Source organism: Barbatula barbatula (genome assembly GCF_947034865.1).
Source record: "Barbatula barbatula genome assembly, chromosome: 16".
NCBI lineage: Eukaryota > Metazoa > Chordata > Actinopteri > Cypriniformes > Nemacheilidae > Barbatula > Barbatula barbatula.
Window position 1 is genome coordinate 5,668,741 of NC_136779.1, and position 21,301 is coordinate 5,690,041.

The 21,301-nt window shown below is 40.0% G+C and overlaps 1 protein-coding gene across 3 annotated transcripts in view; it reads right to left on the bottom strand.

Annotated features, from left to right (window-relative positions):
- Positions 1–19,625: 19,625 nt before the first annotated feature.
- The window catches only part of rbfox3a (RNA binding fox-1 homolog 3a), a 369,568-nt gene continuing 367,892 nt past the window's right edge, over positions 19,626–21,301 (bottom strand). For all 3 annotated transcript variants that reach the window (XM_079476662.1, XM_079476663.1, XM_079476661.1), the window contains one exon: positions 19,626–19,937. In XM_079476662.1, coding sequence (XP_079332788.1) covers positions 19,935–19,937 — 3 coding nt within the window. In that variant the 3' untranslated portion in view covers positions 19,626–19,934. The remainder of the gene's footprint in view (positions 19,938–21,301) is intronic.

Here is a 21,301-nt window from a genome sequence, read left to right on the forward strand (position 1 = left end):
CTCATGGATTGTACCATAATTTCCATTTGTATAGGCCTACTACAAACACCCGATGCAGAGGAAAGTGAACTGATGCTGCTTTTATTGGCCCACATCAACGATAAGGACACAACTATATATATTTTTCTGATATGGATGATTTGAAACGTCTAAAAAGACTAATACGCACCGCAATAAACGGCCTTGATCTGCCTGTAGAAACATGGTGTCGCCCTCTTGCGGTAAATATTATCAGTGTCTGCAGGTATAGATGAAATCTGGATGAATGTACAGTACCAAAGCCATCTATCCACCCCTGGTGCACTTAACTTGATCAATAATTGTTTATGGACTAATCAACAGTTCAATTATTTCCCTGATATAACTTTGTAAGTAAATAAGCGTCGGACGTGTCTGTGCGATTCGATTGGCGTCCTTGGTGGAATTGATGTGGTCATTCAAAAGGAATAGAATTAATTTAAGATAACGATCTGCATACCATACAGAAACATTACTGTATCTGGAGTCAGCAGTCAGCCAAGAAGACTCGATGGAAATCATTTTAAATGAAGGCTATATTGTATACAAAACTACAGTCGTCAGGTTCTGTTGTGATTGCAGCTATAAAATGCATTGACAGGCATTGGATTCAAAGTTTGTCCTGGCCATTAAATAGCAGTAGGTAAATGGTGCTGATGTGAGCTGCCCGGTGATGGGTCTTTATCTGGATGGGCCATCAAATGATGCTGTGTGTGCGTGCGTGCGTGCGTGCGTGTGTGTTTACTCAGCAGTGTCTGCGCACTCAACTGAACAGAGAGACTTTTTAGCACTTTAGGCGCCCTTTTAAGGTGTCATCCTTGAGTGCTTTTCTTTTAAGTCAGTTATACCAACACTAACTCAGTGTGCCACGAGCCACATATTCATTATGACAGTCGAAGGAAATAGACGGAGCTACGCACGCACGGGCGCGCAAACGCGCGCAGACACACTGCGCCTGTACAACAACGCTAATGTCATTTTCAGCCGTGCCAATAAAGCTTGAAGAATTTAAAGAGAGAGATAAATAGAAAGACGAGCGGACGTGTAAGATGCATGTGCAAGAGGCAAAGAGACAAGAGAGAGAGGTGAGCTAAAGATAAAGAGGGATCACTCATGAGATGTGGAGCAGAGATGGAGGAAGCTTCTCCTCATCCAGCACCGGTGAACAGATTTATGTCTGGCTCCTGGACTTGGCTCTGAACTAACCTATCAAATTAGATTTTCAGCACAAGTCCTGGAGCTCTGCCACCGATGCACCAGCACGAACGAGCAGCAAAGATTGCATAAGGACGAAAGCAAATAAACGACGACTCTCCATTTTCCGAATCAACTTCTTTTGCCGCCTTGATGAAGATGTGAAAAATGATTTATAAAGCTTTAATCGGCAAGCCAAGAGCACAGACGGATAAATAAGCCATAAAAATGAATTAGGAAGCTCCGAGTAATTAACACAGACTCTAAGGAAATCTCAGTGCCAAGCAAAATTCCGAATCACAGAGAAATGCCCTGGAAAAGAAGTGCGGTTAGCTGGAGGGAATCTGAGATTTATCTGCCAGATATCACAGGCTCAGATTGAAACTCTAAATCCGCTGTGCATTTGTGGCCATGCATGTGGCTCCTTATCTTTACGCTTTGCCAGGTCATCATTGGAAATAAGTTGGTACCTTATTAATTAGGCAGTTGGACTCGAGGTTAAATGGAATCAAACGCCAATCTTTTTCTTTTAGATCTGAGATCAAGGAGGAAAGCATGTATAGCCTATATTTAGCTTTTATCTCAAATGACAGGACACCTATTACGGAATTTGACTTGGTTCTTTTCATGAAGAGAACTTCTGTATTGTGGTTTGAAAAGCTCTTATGATGAAACCTCAAGAAGCTGTTTAATAAAAAAATATTTTGCTTGTGCAAATTTTGGATAAAGGGTGATCGCTTTTAAGATGCTGAATTGTTTCATTTGTGTTACTCCAAGTTTAAAGTTCATTATTCTAAAACACAGATAAAGCAATAATAAGAAATGAGTAAGTACAAGACAAGTCTTTTATTCAAATTGAAAATAGGGTGAATCATTTTTTTTCATGAACTATGTGGCCTGTTTTGGGGGGTTTTATGTTAAAAGAAATACATCGGCTGCAGTGTACAGGTCAAACACGCGCGCACGGTTCTACATAAATGACTTCTGATCTGTGTCTCTGCTTGTTGCCACTGAAAACATCATTAAAATGGATACTTATGCAGACAATGATCTGTATTACTCTGTGTTGAATCTCCAAAACTCGAACACTAGCTTTACAGACACGCTCTGTGTCATTCAATAATTGATGAAGAAATGTATCTTAAGGTGAAGTGCCTCAGCAAATCCCAAAGTCCTTCTTTCTTCGACGCTGTAGACCGCAAAACGCAACAACTTCTGGAATGCATTTAAATGCATTTGATCCAAACTTTCAGAGTGAATGTCTGCTGGGTCTGATGCAAAGGTTCAGCTCCATCAGAACAGTTTGTTTTTCTTGTAAACGTATGCTCTATTCTGTATATTTGCTCAGCGTGTGCATTGTTGTATCTGTTGATTTCCCTCCAGTCATCTGAGATCTTCAATCTTTGCTCTTCTCGCTTTCCTCCTTTCACCGACACGGGGGTCTGCTTTTCTCTTACTCCCCTGCCCTCCTGACGCTCTGCCTGACAGCCCGTGCCATCTGTAAGTGACCCCTTCTGCCTTTGCACTTCATTGCCAGCCTTGTTCTACGAAACTCTCCATCTCTCCCAGGCTTCAGCGTTGCCACGGAGATACGAAGGGATGAGAAAGCAGTTTAAAATGAGAGAAGATGGAGCTAAAAGCTCAGTGCAGGAATGGACCAGCTGTACCCCTTTCCATCACTCTTTAGCTACATAACAGTCATTACCCTTCCCAAGCCTCACTTGGAGACAAGCTAAGCACTTTTTTTAGAAGAGGGAGGACAATTTGTGCTCTGCTGTGGTTGCTCACTTGTCTAGCTAGTCCTTCATCGGTGTGATACCATCTGTTTTGAGTAGTTATTGAGTGTCATCAATTCCCGATTGCTCAGCATAAAGAATCGCTCCTGTCGAAGGTCTGTGGCCTTGCGTGCTGTGCTTAATTTCGCCATTGTGAGAAGGTTTCAATGAAGCGAACAATTATAGGAAACGGATCAGATGCAATCAGCCCGCTCGTTACCCACAAGTCCCTGGTTAGGGAGTGATCAAACGCATCACATGCATTAATTGAAACCGATGTACTGATGGTAATGAGTCTGTAGTGACTAGCATTATGATTCTGAGGCCATCCCGTTCCTGAGAGGAACAAAATGTTCCTGTTTTTTTACTGGAGAGAATAAACAAGTACGTGATACAAACCGAGCACGGGGATGTGCTGAAAAAAAACAATGTCAAATCTTCTTTCAAACCACATGCAAAAATAATGGTATAGTTTAGTATTTTAGTATTTACTGTAGTGTATACTGCTGTGTTTTTGGTCATTACACTTCAAGTATAGGCTACTGCAGTATTCTGTGGTATTAATGGTAAATGAATACAGTAGTTTACTATGAAAGGTACTACGGCAAGATTTAAAAACAGTACAGTAGGAATTTGACTGAAGTTCATAAAGACTGGAGTACACTGCAGGAAATGCTTAGTATTATGCTCTGTCCAGAAATACACCGCTGTGCAGTACATACGGTACAGTGGCCCTGTAATGTATATGGGCATTTACAAAAGCGTACAGAAGTTTTTGCCGTACATATAAATAATTCAAACCAAGAATATATTAAAAGTTTTTTAAAACAGGGAAACAAGAACATAAAAAGGAATACTAAAAGTAAATGAAATGGAAAAATGTAAATATTTCTGGTACATCATTGACATTTATTATATCTTTTTTTGTTCTGTTAAAACCAAAATGAGATTTTGAAACATCCCGGAAAGCAGTTCTGGGGCATCTTTGACAAACATTTAAATTTTCCTATTATGGTTGTCAATGGTGCCCCAGAAATGTCAGTTGATAACATTTTTCAAAATATCTTTCTTTGTGTTCAACAGAACAAAGAATTGATACAGATTTGGAACAACTTGGGGGGAAGTAATTCATGACAGAATTTTGATTTTTGGGTGAACTATCTTTTAAATAATTATGTCTCCTTAAACAAACCTTTTAGAAAAAAAGACGTCAAAAATGTACATACCTGTATTTACATCTGTGGTTACTCATTTGTTAGGCTTGTGTGAGCCTGAGATGCTTAAAAACCCGAAAAGTAACCTGTCATTGTTTGTTTGTAGATGCCACTTGTTTTAATATCTTGTATTTAAACCAATGGAATTCATTATTAAAGGGTCTGTTTGGTTACTGACACACTTCTTTTGTGTTCAGCAGAACAAAGGAATTAAACAGGTTTGGAACAATCTAAGGGTGAGCAAATGACAGAATTTTAATTTTTGAGTGAACTATCTCTTTAAGTCCATTTATGTCTTACAGAAAGGCCAGTAGATGGCACACTTGCCTGTGTAAGTCCTTTGCCTGTGTAAGTCGCTCAAATACAGTCAGCATCACTCCTTCAGATGTCTGCTCATCCTGGTACAAACCACTGTCCTCTGAGCTTTACAGAAATACTGAAATGGTCTGATTTAATATTTTGTCATGCAGTGAAATACACTAAGGGCCTTGTGCTCTATCCACCCGACTACACTCTCCTCAATACACCTTTGTTCTCAGTTAACGCTCTGCTCAAAAACAGTAACATCTCACTGCTGTCACACCCATTCTGAATCAAACCCTTCACGAAGATAGATGAGATGGTATGTGATTCAAGATTGAATGTGGTTCAGACACGTACCAGCTCGGTTTTACAAACCCTGATTATAGCTGCCAATCTCAGGAGACACAATAAACAGTCTGTCCATGAAATGAAACGCGACAATAAATGAAGGCCTACCGCATCTCTCCCAGAACCACAACATGAATGCAACATTGGATTAATTGTGGCAGACAGCTGTATTAGACGATCTTGCATGTATCATAGTTATTTACAGTACTTATACAAATGCAGGTTTTAAAACGATTCAATAGGGAACTATAGGCACGTGTGAGTTAACCAGTGTATCTGAATACAATAAGTGACAGTTTCAATCAGGTTGAATTCGCCTCTCACCTACATGCCGTACATCAGCACATTCGGCAAAACCCCCTCGGGTCAGCTAGCCTATAAAAACGGCAATGCCACCAGATGCATATCCTGCATCTAAGCCACAAGCAATATCAATTTTTAATCTGACTCATATTTATTAGCATATGCCAATATATAATAAATAATCCACCTCAGAAGTCTGCTGGCGACATTAATTTTTAATTGTGAATGTAACCAAATGTACAGCTGTATTTGAAAACAAATCCTCTCGGGATACATTTTTATATTGGGTTATTAGACATTAAAGGCTGGGTCTCCATGAGACAGGACAAGAAATACGCGTGATGTGTGCGCAGTTTTCTCCGGGGCGCTTAATGACACACACTTTTGATTTGAACAAGGAACTTGTTCAGATATGACATAGTTAAGTATACATCAGAGGTTAGAAAAATGTGTTTTATAATCACAATCGCACAAAATTATATATCGCACAACCAATGGCAAGTGGCATTTATGGTGACGCACCTGAAACTTAAGGGCAGACAAAATCCACTGTTGCTTCAAGACAACACCCAAATTATGTTATGTTGTCTCTTACAATTACAGAGTACCACAGGATTCCACAAAAACTCAGATTTAGTGTCATTTACCAGCTGTATTTTTAAGTTTTACAACATAAATCTCAGATTGGGTCGAAGGGAAACTTGGTCTGTATATCACTGATAAGCATGACACACACTCTCTAGAAAAGCCATCATGCTCACACATGGCCTGCTACAACAACTCATGAAATGCCTATTTTCACCCATGATATACAGTATCAGAACTAGTAATAATAAACCCCCGATAATCAAAAACCACGGCCAAATTTTTAAGATGTCAATGGTTTAAAAAGACGTACATTAAAAAGAAAGTTCACTCATATATAAAAGGTCTGTCATTTTTTATTCCCCCTTACATCGTTCAAAAACTGTATACAGTATGACTACATTCAGTGGAATACGAAAGAAGATATTTTGAGAAATTGTGGATTTGTGTCCATACAATGGAAGTCAATGGGGTCCAGTAATATTTGGTTACCGACATTTTTCAAAATATCTTATTTTGTAGAATGTAGGAGATATACAGTCATACAAGTTTGGATTGACACGAGGGTGAATAAATGATACTATATTTTTCATATTTGGGTGAACTGTCCTAGATGCAGATTTAAAAAGCAACATTACTTTGCTCTTCTCAGTTATAGTGCTTTTCCCTTTGGGTAGTTTTGCTTTTTGTTTGTTTGTAAAGTGTTGAAATCTTCAACATGGCCCATAAGTGGTCAGGGTAGGGAAGCTCTATTTATTTACTCGACCCACTGGATTTTCATTTCAGGTAATCAGGTCTATTTGTAATGCTAATGTGTTTGTTGGGAAGGAACTCGACTGCTTTGTTGCTACTCACGACTTCCCAGGGAAGATGTAAGATGAACCTTCACACACACAACAGTGAATAAAATCTCACAGTGCCGTTTGCTGCTCTGCCGACACTGCAGGAGGGTGAAGAGAGAAAGGAAGAATAGAAAGAGAGGAAAAAACAGTAAGCATATAAAGATTTTTTCTTTCTGAGTGATGCTCCCTGAGTGACTCTGGACTAAAGTGACCTTTGACTCTTTTTGGTTTAACTATGATCTAAACTCAGAGTCTCAGCTGTTCTTCTGAAAAACAAATACGGAGAGATGGGCTGACATTTCTCAGCACACATAAACATTAACATCCGCTCCTCAGAGGACACTTTCTACAGAGAGAAAAGTTTTTTAGCACCGGAAATAATTACATTTGGCAAAGGAAAGAACTCCTCTGGTTCCCCCGATCTGATTTGACCATTCCACAGCCCTGTTGCTGAAGTCAACAAATATTTACGTTAAAAAACCATTAGAGAACCCCGTCGCTTGACAAGATCTCTCCGAGGTGCATTTGGCCAGTTTTTCTGTCCGCACGATTCCCTTTTAATTGCGGCCGATTAGAGCCTGTGGACTTTGGGGAGAGCGGCACCACCGTCCTGCGACTCCTGGACCATTAACTCTGAATGGACGCTTTCACTCTACGGTCATGCACATGTGTGGAGGGACGGCTAGTACGCAATGGGGAAGAGTTAAAGGAAACCTCCCTCTTAATGCACCGTTTATGGGTGTCCAAACAGCAGAATAGGTTCTTGTAATGTGCTGCCCACCCAGATGCCAACGCTTTGTCCCGTCCCAGCGGCCGCTCCCCACCTTGCATACTTCATTAATTGGTCCACTAAATAGTTATCGCGTTGGCGCTCATTTCCTTCCTTGCGGTCGTTGGGGCGGCGGGCGTGAAAATTGGCCCCCTCGCCTCAGATTCGAACGCTCGATCGCCCATCTTTTCTTTGTCCCGCAGCAGATGCTACTGTTCTGCCTTACTGACGGAGGCTTCCAACTTAATTAACACTAAATAATGAAGAGGATAAACACGGCAGGCAAGCACAAGAGCTCGGCACTCAATTCTGCTCCGCGGCCGGGCGTGCTACCCCATGCCCATGTGCTGCAGGAAGCTATCAATGACTGTACCGGCCCAATGAGTCACCAACCTGAAACGGTTTGAGCCATTTCATTAATTAACAAGAGAGCAACTGCGTCAGCACGCTGAGTGGATTACTCAAGCTCTTGCTCGCGTAGACCCTGCGACAGCTGGTTTTTGAAAGTTTTGGCCGGCGTGAGATATTGATATTTGCAGCGCGTGAAAATGCGCCTAATGAATATCTGTTTCGCATTCGGTCCAGTTCAGGATGTATTAGCTCAGTGAGTGTGTGCGTCCGATTCATAGTTTCTCGGGCATGTTTTACCTCAAAGTTAAAAGTACAAAAGATTTTCTGTTAGACTACATTTACATTTAACAGACACCCTTAGCCAAAGCGATCCACAAAAATGAAGAAAACAATGAAGCAATTTGTTACATTTTAACGATTTTAACCTATTTGAAGGAGACATTTGAAGACTATTTTAGTATCATTATTTTGTATTGTAACATTTATCTTCATGACGATTAACCTGACGATTAAGTTGGGCGCTAACTAGACGCGCTAATTCGTATGAATTTGTACGATCTTATTCGAATGATTTGCATTCGTACCAGTGGCCTTAGGTATGGGGAGGAGTTAGGGGAGGGGCTTCAGTAGAGCTTTTTTTCAAAAAATCTTTAGTTCCTGTACGATTCACATCAAATACATTTCCAATGGTGTGTTCACACCGAGAGAGAATTCAACTTTTTAAAGTACAAGTAAATTACATACACAATCGATGCAAAGACGCGAATAGATGCGATTGCTGCGTACACGCGACATTCTTTACAACATTTTTACTCGAGTGGTGTATTTTCACAAAGAGCTTACTGACTATTACAGTTTGACACGTCCGGATGCGCGTAGACCCCCGTCACGTGAGGTTTTTAATCATGATACGAATAACAAATAATTCCGCAAGTAATAAAGAGCGAAAAATGCAATGCTTCACGTTTGGTGTGAACACACAGTAAGAATTGTCTGCCTCGTGAAATATGTATGAATTCTTGTTCAGATATATTAATTATATTGCAAAACATGGAAGTGTAATGTAATTGATAGTACATTAAAGTATTTCTATATCAAGGTAGTATTTGTTGTACTGCTTATAATTTATGTTTATATTACAAAAAAATGAAAATGATTAACACATTAAAAGTAAATGAGGATCACCGCTCAGAATTATTGGTATAATGGGAATTACTCAATAGTTAAACATCTGGATGAATTACAATCATCATGCTTTTTTGCCATGCAAATGGTCACAATTTAACAAAAAATCTCAATGGTCCTAACATTGGCTTTCGTTTCCTTATGCAAAATATAAATTCATTTAAATTTCCTGTTATTTTAGCATTAAATGTCTTCTGGACATGGTTTTCTGTACAAATGTCTCGCTGCCCCCTCCAAGCTCCACCCTCACTGCCACCTGAAACTTATCATGTGAGACAATAAAGCTCATTTAGAGAAAATGAATATATCCTCTGGTTCTGAGGCCTCTAATCATTCACATATAAATGACTCAAGCCGACTACGACAGCGAGGGGTCGAGGAAAGGGGGAGGAGAACGTCAAAGATGGAGGAGGGTTGGGGGTCTATCAGCATGTCGTCTTCTCCATCCCTCCCTGATGCCTTGTTGCGGTGGGCTTGCGAAACACCCTGACGCACACTTCATCAGCAACCCCCTTCCCCTCCCACATCAACTTATGTAAAAAAAACTAAAGATGAGGCGCTTTCATGCGCCTGGCGCAGACACACGGGTGATTATGTGCTAATGTTCCTCATGCCTGCACTTTTATTTTTTCCTCTTTGTAGCAAAATGAATAATGAGAGAGGCTGGTCGAGGCGCGGTGGAGAACACGGTCCACCAGGAGCCTGTGTAATGTTATAAGTACGTTATCAAAACACACTGATGTGGGACGATGTGCGCCTGCTCGGCTCTACCGAGATGGACACTTTGTCAATCCATCCCAGCATGCTCTGCTAATTAATGGAGCCACACACTCGAACAACAAGTGCCGCTCTCTTTCTCTCTCTGCTTAAACGACAAACACTCACATTTGCATGCACATTCAGGACAAAGGGTCATTCAATAAGTTTTATCATTGCTTTTAGATCAAGTGTGTCATTTTTGCTTCCCTAACATCGGCAATTATAACTGCAATATGTTTGGTCGGCCCAACCCGGTAAGACATAACAAACATTGCTTCAGCCAATGACAGAGTTTTTCAGACTTCTTTGGAAACAATAACTTTTTCAATTTATGCACAGAAATATAAAAGAATTCTTAAATCAAGAAACATTGACAAGGAAAGGGACATAAATATTTAGTCTTGTTTTTTGAAAGAAAATATTAGAATTCAGTAAGTTTCTGTTTAAAACAAGCAAAAAATGATAATCATCTGCAAATGGGGTAAGAAAGATACTAAGAACTATTTAGTTTTATCTGCTTGTTTTAAACAAAAGTATCTTAATTCTTATATTTTCTGTCAAAAAACAAGATTAAATATTTTAGGTCACAGCATTTGTTTTAAAAATGCCAAGTAAGAAAGAATTTTTTTTCTCACTAGAAAAGACCATTGAGAGGTTTAAACATGCTGGACGTTTGGGGGCGTCTGAGGAGATTAGACTTTTTAATTTTATTTCCATTAATATTGAATGATTCGTTTAATAAAAACGACAATTCTGTAGTAATTTTAAAGTTTAAATTGATCACATTCATAATACTTTATCAAAGGATAATCCCTAACGCATCTCGTCTCAGCCTTGAACATCCAGAACCACCCGTTCAGAGCAGTCAATACCAAAGACACATGGAGCTCGTGAGCATGACTGATTTCAACATATAAACTTGACACCGATCATGATAAACTTCCATAATAAAGCTAGAGGAAGGGTATGATGGGCTGCTCGTCACCATAGTTACAATATTCCAGCAAAATTACAGTTCCCGCTGTGTCTCGCTCTATTTTATGTGATCTCTTTAAACAGCAGTAAGGCACTGAAAAAATCCCTCTGTGGACCTGAAAAACAGAAGAAACAGAGATGAGAGATGAGTAGAGGCAATGGGCGCATGCATAATTCTACATTATATATTATTCTTTTTATAATCCTTTTTTATTCGGCGAACATCTAACTTCGTGCAATTAATGTCTTATTGTCTTTTCATCATTCACTCTAAATTCTGTTAAACACGACTTCTACTTTATAGCTCGGGTAATGATGTTACTCATACAGTCGTGCAAGCTTTCTTCAATTGAACCAAGTTGAGAGCAATAGCGAGGGAGCCAAATGGAAAATAAAGAAGGACCGAGAAGGAGCGAGTGAAAAGATAACAATAATGTAACAAACCCAGCCTGGCATTATTATGATTGCAGGCTTCCATTTTAAATAGGCGTGCCGTAAGCCAGCTGTAGCTGTATTGAATGTGACTGAGACAGATGAGCTACCTTAAATAGGACTATTCTTCACAGCCACGAGTAAACACAGTTAATACTCACAGGCCTTGCAAACAAAAAGATAAATCCTGTCGGCTTAAAAACACAGTTATAGGCCTACACAACACACACCTCAAATCAAAAGAACATGGGCTTGAATGGGGCTGTTTGACGTTTTTCGAATCAACCGAGTCGATTCTTGGAGCTGATCCAAAACTAATTTTCTTGATTTGTATAAAAAAAGTGAAATAAGAAAGAGGCAAAGTGAGATCTTATAGTACAAAACGGTGCGCTACTAAGACTCATAGGCCTATAAATGACATGTCATATTTTTTTATTATAAACAAATTTAACATCACACCATCTCAATCTGAGTAGTCGGTTGACGGGGAAGCTTCTGTAGTGAAAAATCTAAAGGTTCAAAAGGTTTTTATTTACCGCATGACACTAATCGCTCTTAATAATTGGGCCCGCCTACTGGTGTAAGGATGACTTACAGAACGAGTCAACAAACAAACCAGTGAACAAATCTGAATGAATCTTTTTGGTGAGCGATGAATCAAATCTTACGTGTTTACAATCATGTTTTTAGAGTCAGGTTTTTCTTTAAAGTAGGCCTACTTAACACTGAGCACTTGTATGCACAGATGCACAGCTGTTGAAAACAACAACACATGCGGGGTTAGGTATGTTTTTTGATGCTGATTTGTGATGGTCACATGTTGGTTTAAGCTGGTCATGTGCTGGTTCTTTAGATGGGGCATGTTCAAGCTCAAACCGGTGCGCAACGAACAGCTTGCACAATGGGTCCAAGTAAAGTCATTTAAATGTGGTCGGTATACGCAACAATTGAAGATATGAGAAGAAATGTATTCAACACGTATTTATACCGATTTCATCAGGCTCTGAAAATTATTCAAAAAGAACCCAAAGAATGGCCTTCTCAGCTGCCATAGTTCAACTCTTGCGTCATCACAACAGGTAGTTTAAACGCACCACCATTTCCGTTTTAAAACATTTTTGCAACGTTTTGTCAGGGCTGAAAGCAGCCCTAGTCCTAGCTGGTCACATGCTGGTTTAAGCTGGTCATGTCCTGCAAACCAGCACCAAAACATACCTAACCCAGCATATGCTGTTTTTTTCAAAAGGGAGTGCGAAGATAGAACCCATTTCTCATTAAGATGAGTGAACGTAGCCTATCTTAGACGAAGAATTCACACGAGGGTTCGAGTGTAATGAAAGCAAGCAATACCACCCTATCTCTCTGCTTTTCCACAGTCTCCTTTTCTCTCTGTTGAAAGCTGGCAGTAGATCAGCAGTGTTGCTGTGGCGTGTTTGCGACGGGATTTGGAGACCTGTAGACACAGCACACACCGGGGAAGCGCCGCGTGTTTGCTCTTGTGTCTGGAAATCTGTGTGCGTGTCCGTGAGTGTGTGTAATGCTGGACAAGGCAGTGGAAGATGGAAGATTAGTGAAGTCTGTGCCCAAAGGTGGGCAGACAAAAGCTGACCCGGGTTTAATGAGATCTTCAGCCGTGTATCTGTGTTTGTGCCTGTTTGTTTGATGGCTGAATGCTCCCTCTTGCTCTCGTCGAGCCCTCTGTAAATATTTACTCTCATTCGTGTCTGTAATCTCAGCTGTGAGGAGTCTACTTCCCTTTGCTCTCCTGATACACTTGTCTCCTCTGTTCCCTCTTGATATTTCTGTGGTTTTGCTTTGGTGAACCTCATTGAAACGGTTGTTGCTCAGCTCAGATGAGACAAACTGTCAGGCAAAAGTAAAATTAAAACAAATGAGGATATTCTCAGATTCAAGAAGGTTAGTCTTGACTTACACCTTCAAAGGACCAGTGTATGAAATTTAGCGGCATCTAGTGGTGAGGTTGCAAATTGCAGCCAAAGGCTCATTGCACCCCTGCCCCATCCCTTTCGAAGCAATACATCCGACAAAAATGTTTCTGTGTTTTCGCTTCTTTGACGAAGGAGATATCATATTTACGAAACACTCAGTTCTGTTTAGGGCTACTAACAACATGGCAAATTCCATGTATGTAGATAGAAAAAGCTCATTCTAAGGTAATTAAAAACATAACGCTTCATTATATAAGGTCTTTATACACCTCTGAAGACATAGTTTTTTATATTATATTGCATTTCTGTCAATAGATCCCATCGGACCTTTAAAAGGAATAGTTCACAAAACTGACTCATGCCATATACCGTATTCCTTTCTTCAGATAAACACACAATTGTTACAAAACAACCAATGTTATATTCTGTCTTCTTAAACGGGATCGAAAATTGCAACCATGCATAAAAACCATCAAGTCATATTTAAAGTAATCCAAGTGACTCGAAAGGGTTTATAAGTATGTGATCATATTTAGTGATATTATAAACAAAAACAACTGCAAAAAGTCAAATGCAGCAGCGTGTATATCACTTCGTAATCTCAATAGTTCTAGTTGTCATATACGACATGCAAGAACCAATGAGATCCGAAGCTGCTACGTGAATATATTATTGGAATTTTGAATGATGTTACTAGAATACAGTATGTTACATTATTTCATTATATCTCACTCTCACCTAGGCCTAATGTTTTGCTTCAGAAGACATTTATTAAGTCACTTGGATTACTTTAATGATAGATGTCTGTGCTTCTTGTAACTTTTGTATCCTTGTATAAGAAGAAACAATTAAAGCCTTTTATTAAATAAATATTTGTGCCCAAAAAAAGTATAGAATAACATCAGTAAATTATTGCAAACTATTCATTTTTGGGTAAACTATCACCGTAAGGCTGTCAGAGATAAAAAAAACTACCAACAGATTAAAATCTGTTTCTACAATTCCCAAAATCGGCCTCAATTGCAAAATCACAGCCAAAATTGTCCAGCCCGCACCTGTCTGAGAACGGGGAGGGGCGTCGGAAGACACTACCGCTCAATTTAAAATGTGAAACAGGTGAACATCTCGTCTGCTGGGTCTCATTATAATCCCGTCTGATGACAGACACCACATTACCGCATCGAAAGAGACCCTTTAAAAAGGGGGGATTTATTTTGTGGAATGAATTACCAAGTATAATTAAAGCTTTAATCTCCTTTTTCCCCTCAACAAAACAATTTTGTAAGAACCCAGAGAAGCAATCCAAAATTAATTTACCGCACCAGTGATTAGTATTAATGCTTTGGCATTTTCTTCCTCTTTCATAGCTTGACTCTGTCTTGCGGCCAGCTTAGATGAAAGGATATAGCCTGTTGTTACACGCGATATTCATGTGTACTGTCATTAACACAGGCCTGCCGGAGCACAGGGGCCAAACTGCCATGTACCCTTAATAGCTTTCACCCTGGGACGACAGCTTTCGTCTCCAGTTGACAGGGTTAGGACAGTGTCTGAAACTTTGCTTGTCAGGGCTGTCAATCATAATGGAAGCAACTCCTCACCTCGGAAATGAATGGAGCATTTCTACTGAAAATGGGATCATCGTGCCGCTATTTGACTGAAGCGTTTCGTTGTGTTAAAACTTGTTTTGGAGGTGTGAGTGCTTAGGTGTAACTGTGTTTTTGTTTGTACGTTTTCTTTTTATTGTAACTCTTCCATGTGCAGCTAATGGGAAGGATCATACGATTACAAATAATAAGCACGTAAAAAAACAACATAAAAGCCTTTTCCTATTGTCCTACCTGAGCAATCTTTGCATTTCTTATAAAAGAACAACAAGCTCCTCCGGTGACTTCCAGGAGAAGTGTGGAGAACGTTGATTGGTCGAGACCTTCCACAGCCTGTGTAATGAGCGAATGACAAAGTACTGAACCATGGGATCAATGTTGGAGGTGGAAAGCTACTGTTAGCGCAGGTACGTGAACATCTTTGTGCTGCTTTGTAGGGTCTTTGGGGATCGATGTTGCGTTTGCTTGGTGTAGGCAAATTATCATTGTGGAGATGGACAGGACCACTTTGTCTTGTGGTCCCTGGGGAACAAAAGACAAATTGGTCTAAAACTCCCATCGTGCCTTTCACTTTCAATTCTATAACAATATTGGCAATGATGTATATGGAGGACCCTCGACGAAAAGTCGAGTCCAATATCTTTTGGCGGCACTTACAGGCTTAGAGAAGGTCAAAGGTTACTAGGGATATTGTTCATCTTTCCAGCACTAAAAGCTACGTTGCATTTCATCGTGCTGAGTCACAGAAAGCTATAAAATATTACTGTATATGGTAAAAGAATGTACATCATCATAAGGGCCAATAGAGGGCCACTTTTGCTGAAAGCTTAACAGGTGCACACAGAAAAAAGGGTTACAATGATGTGCACAAATGCATCCATCATGACCAGCGAACTACGTCATAAAACACATTTTAGAAAGCACTAGCATTAGTTACAGACCGCCACTAACAGATCATAGGATACAGTGGAGGATGAAGAATAGGATGGGAGGAATTAAAATCAGGTGAAAATTACTGGACACTTTTGTGTGAAAGCTAACTAATTCAGATACATTTGGGCATGCAATCTTTCACTCCCAGATGTAGTGCACATCGGCTTTGCATGAATCAAAATGCATTAATATCATTAATGAGCTGTCGGTTTAACTGGCACATAATGGATTTACGAGTGGCTTGAGGCTCATTAATGTACGAACGTTTTTGCATACTGCTTAAACATCAGCCCATTGAAGAAAAGAACAACTCAGATGACTTATGAACATGCGCATAGAGTTGTGGGAAAAGAAGTTTATGAGACATATAGCATATTCATCTGTTTTATAAGCAGTGGTTCTCAACTCATGGGTCACAGGTCTGTCCTGACTGGGTTGCATACAGCAGAAAAACCCTATAAATGTGCATAGACGGTATAGCAATAAAATAAAACAATTTGCATATATTTGATTGTGGACGTATGTGTATCTAAATAAACATAATGGCATTTTGTCAGAAATGTCATTAGATAGAAGTATTCGTGACCACTCATTAAAACATGAACAAATAAAGACAGGGTATTTTTTGTTGCTTGGTCACCACTTAAAAAAATCTAAATTTAATTTTCGTTGTAAAATCAAGCAAAGCCAGTTGAGAACCACCGATCAAGAATTCTTGTGTACGTGCAGGACGTAGTAACATGACAACCTGATAGAAATCTGAGACTCTGTTATTGAAGAAAGAAATATTTATTTATAATATTAATGATAGTAATAATAATAATCATAATCATAATAATATAATGGTTCATTAATAAACAGTACTGGTTGTCTGAAGCAGATCGGATGCATACAGAAAGAAAACTGAAATTTAGAGAGTATAGATCCAGGACAGCAGAAGTTTAGTCATTTCATTTTAAATAGAATATATTGGTTTCTTTTTTCTCCCCCCCCCTTTTACGTGTACGTTTTGGAACATCTTTAAAATCTGAAAGAAAGAATGAGACAAAACCAAACCAAAGCAAGTTATTAAAATAGACTTGTTGTTGCGTAGAGCTTGTGTTGCACATGAAGAGAACCTTTTTTAATATAATACATCTTTATACTGAGATGACACAGGAAGTAGCTTTCGTATATTTTCAATAGAAAACAAAGGGGCTGGAAGCACGCACACACATACACACACACAAGTACGCTAAATGGAAGGTTACTATCACTAAGACAACAAACTCAACTTTCCATTCAAACTCTTGTGCTTCGGGGATCTGGCAATGACGATGAGGAAAATCGGAATTGTTTTTTCCTTTTTTGTGTTTAACTGGGCTGGAATACGCATTTGCCAGGAGAAGTTTGTCGCTTCCGTTGGCTTGACTGTGTGGAACTGTAACTGTGCAGATAATGGTGAGCTGCATAGCTGGTCTTAAACCCGCCCTAGAGAGCAGACGACCAGAACAAATTCGTAGGACGTTTTTAGGTCTAAGTTCGCAGATACATGCACTTGAGTCTTAAGACTATAAGCAGACTACAGTTTGCATTGGTTCTCTGCTTAGGGTTGAGGAAGACAGTAAATGACTTTGGTGCTCAGGTTTATGGGTTGGCGTCACTCGATAGGAAACAGAAACTTTAGGGAAGACGACAAGCCGAAAAATACAGTGCAAAAGCTAACATACAGTATACCTCACAGCAGGGTCAAAAACCAGAACGTGTAAACAAGTAATGTCTCGTACGGACTAAAGCAAAGAAATAACCCCAGAGGTCTCGGATCTCTGTAGAATTGACATCTTTTTGTTAGGTTGATCAGTCACAGTCTCTTCTAGAGCAGAATCCGCCATTCTGGTTTTGTTTTAGAGTCCCTGAAACAACACGCCTTGGCCAAAGCACCGCTAATGCATCGCTAACCTTCGCATCTGACCAGACGCCTCCGCTCTCCAGGATACGGTCGATCGTTTCGGTAACAAAGTAGTACAGTCGCTGAGATAGAATAGGAGTCGCCAGCTTTGTAGAAAAGAAACTTTTGTTCTGAGAGGAAAACTGCAGCAAGGAGGAGTTCGATCTTTATGGAAGGGAACACATCAGTCCTGTTGTGTAACACCTGAGTCCGAGGAAGCGCATGATTTTGCAAAGCTTGGGAATGCCATCTGTAGAGGTGAGTTATTTCTAGGTTGACTGAATGTACCGTTCCATCTCAGTGAGCCAAAATAAACACTGTAAAAAGTGAAAACGTGCAGTTGTTTGTTTGGAGAGATTTCGACCTGATCTGACCCTCAGAAATGATCTTATGCAGTCAGGTTAATTCAGTCATGTGAAATAAAAATGCAGATGTGAATAAAACCTGTACATTTAGATGGTATCGCATTTTGGGTTACCTGACACAATATTTCATTTCAGGATAAATATGTATAATGGAGCAACACCTTTTACACCTTTACATTTTGCATCAAGGAAACTAAAAAGTGTTTTCCATAAAAGCATCCGTAAACCATTCCGACAGATCCGATCCCTTTGTCTTTCGGTCATTGTCCTCCAGGGTTAGGATAAAGTCCGGCGTGCTGGAGTGCTCCTGTTATAAAAGAGAGGTGGTGGCCGGACCGCGTCTCCGTCACGAATCGGGTCCAGCTTCACAACAAAGACTCGCTTTACCACATATCCACACATTTACAAAGTACTGCTTAAAAAACAAAGACATGTACATAAAAAGTAGAATTACATTCAATAGCTGAACCAAAGATATACAGACGAACGCAAACAACGCCACACAAGTGAAAATCTCTCGGTTCTTGCATAAATCGCCGCCAAAAAAGTAAACCCGGACTACCATTGAAAACGAAAGATACAATCCTCTTCAAGGGTCGCAAAGTCACAAATAGATATATCCATATATAAATGTTTTTCATACTGGTAATACAATAATACAACATTAGTAAATGGCTACAATCGACGTTTGACCACGCTGAGCAGCATGTTATTAGTACAACGTTTAAATATATAATGATGCCACTGAAATGAGCTCGGTAGAAGTATAAAGGTAATACGTCTTTAATAAAACTTTCCCGTGACTAAACTGGCACTCATTTCACACCGTTTCCACCTCGCACCGGGCAGGAACCCATTTTAAAGATGGATAGTGAAACTCCTGTGACAATACCGAGCAGACAGCTCCAATTTTCTTAATTTGTAGCCTCCTGACACCACATACAAAAGTGTTTACTACACAGCACGGCCACCTCCACAACACTACAATGAAATGCTTTTTGGTAGCCCTGGGCTCCCGCGGCTGTTGCGCCCTACACGACTCTATAAAGCCCCCAAACGCCCCCCGCCTCCCTCCCACCCGACCTCACATCCTCATACGCAAGAACACTCGCACACACGCAACCTAGTAAAACCTGCATCTGTGTTTCACCTCAGTGGGCTGTTTCATATTGTGCTACAAACAACAGCAGGATGACAGGATGGATGGATATCGAAAAACAACCCCGCTCTCGTTCCCCACTTCTACGTCTGATGTCGACTGGGCTCTGTTCATATATTTACAGTGTCTTCCCTTGTCCCGTTTAATACGACACCTGAATAGCAGGATGAAAGATCTTCACAACCTGATGTTGGTGAGTTTTACTTGACATAGTTCATAAAGTGGATCTTCCCATGCATGTCTGCCTTCGTTTAACATCTAGATGGGATGAATAAAAGGGGGACGTCTAGCCGCCCCCACATTAGTGACATTTTCGCAAGGAAGTGATGCGGTTCGACCGGAAGTTGAACCCGACAAGGTCCAGCTCGTGGAAGACCCAGCTGTGCCGTATTCGAGGGCCGCATGGAATCGTGTCTAAGGAGCCTTCAGCCTCTCTGCCTGGGCCGTTTCGATTGGTGGGAGGGGGGTGTGAAGGAACGACACGTACACCGCCCACCCCCCCCTCCCACGGCACGGATTCATCACTCTGTTGCTATAGTGATTTTTTTAAACTCCGCTTCTCTTTTATAACATATTTATACATACATATATATCGCTATATAGATATATACACTCATCTTTTTCATCTTTTTGAAACCGTAAACTTAAAAAAGTTTAGAAAAATAAAACGTTTTATGATGACGTCTCCTCCTCTTCTCCTCCACACCGGAAAGGCTGTCCCAGGTGAAAGCTAACCCCTCTTCCCATCCACAGCTTGGCTGTGTCAGTTTCGTGTCCCTACAGAGATTTAATGCCTTCTCCTGACAGCCTCGGTGTAAAGATCTCCTCTGAACTTCTTTTTGTATGTTTTTTTTCCCATTCACACATTTTCACTTTTCTCTATCCTTTTTGTTCCTTTTATCTGATGTCCATCTCTTCTCCATCGTCGGCTTTCGTTTTATTTACTGTAAATAGAAAAGAGACAAATCATGAGTGAATCTGCATTTTTTGGGACAAGGAGATACATGCAAATTGTGCTTAACATGCAAATACAGTGGGACCTTACAGAGCTTTAAGACAGAAAATGCTTTTATTTTAGATTTTGTGTTACCAATTCTGTAAAAAGTGAGTAAATGTCACGTGTTTTTTCATTTACAATACCATCATTTGCCTACGGAAACTAATATGGTTGAAATATTGCGGTAAAACCAGAGTACATTTGTGGCTACGGATTTACTACAAATATAATAAAAATGGTAGATTTAAATTAGCCCATGTTTCATTTAAAATAATGGTTATGGATTAATAAAGAATAATTTTGCTTATTCAGTTAGTAAAGCAGAATCTTAACTACTGCTTCAGTTGACATCAGAACGTGTCTTTGTTTTCAATCACTAAAAATACCCAACTCTTTTCTTATAGGTTTAAATTAGATTTTGAATCCCAGATTTTCACTGTGCTCTCAACCCCACCGTATGAACTAAAAGAAACTAATTACACAAAAAACATGCAAATCGAGTAGCAAGAAAAACATATTCTGATGACATTATGTTTCATGCACCAGCTCAAAATCAGACACAGTCCTTGGGTGCAACACTAAACACACATTGTGGAATTATCTCCAAATTGCTGGATTAGAGTAATTGAAGTGAAAACAAGGATCGGCAGGAGAGGTTTCCCCTAAATTTTCAGCAAAAAGACTCGACAGGACTGATCAGAGGCATCCCGGGAGCCGCTCAGAGCACGAGGAGGCTGAAAAGACGTCCGCCGGACAGGAAGAGGGGAGGAGACTGGGGTGTCCTGGGGGTTCTCATCCTGACAGAAGCTCTCTAATTCAGGGAGATGTGGTACTGTGAGGAAGAGCCTCTTTAATTTTAACACGACTTTGTAGTTCTTCACCCACCCCTGGAGGAACACACAGATGTGCTCCGGCATACTGATCAAGCCCAATGATGGGCCTCTGTTCTCCGCTCTGGGCGTATTATCTCTCCGACAGACACGCGAGGCTCCTGAAGTTTTTGCTTGACAAACATGAGCAGAAATAGATGAAGGGAGACTTGATAGAGCGGTTGCGTAAAAATCGTTGGTGGGCAGCCATGCCGATGAAAGCCAAACACGCCGGTGACATGATACACGCAGACCCCCTATTCATCATACAAGTCTTATCAACTGCGTTATAAAGAGGACTAACATGTGACAAACCCACCAGCATGTGAATTTTAATTAAAATATTATAATTTAAAATCAATATGATTTTTTATTCAATCCACAACTAGGAGTGGCAAAACAAACCAAAAACTATACATATACGTTATAATTTTCCTTTTAT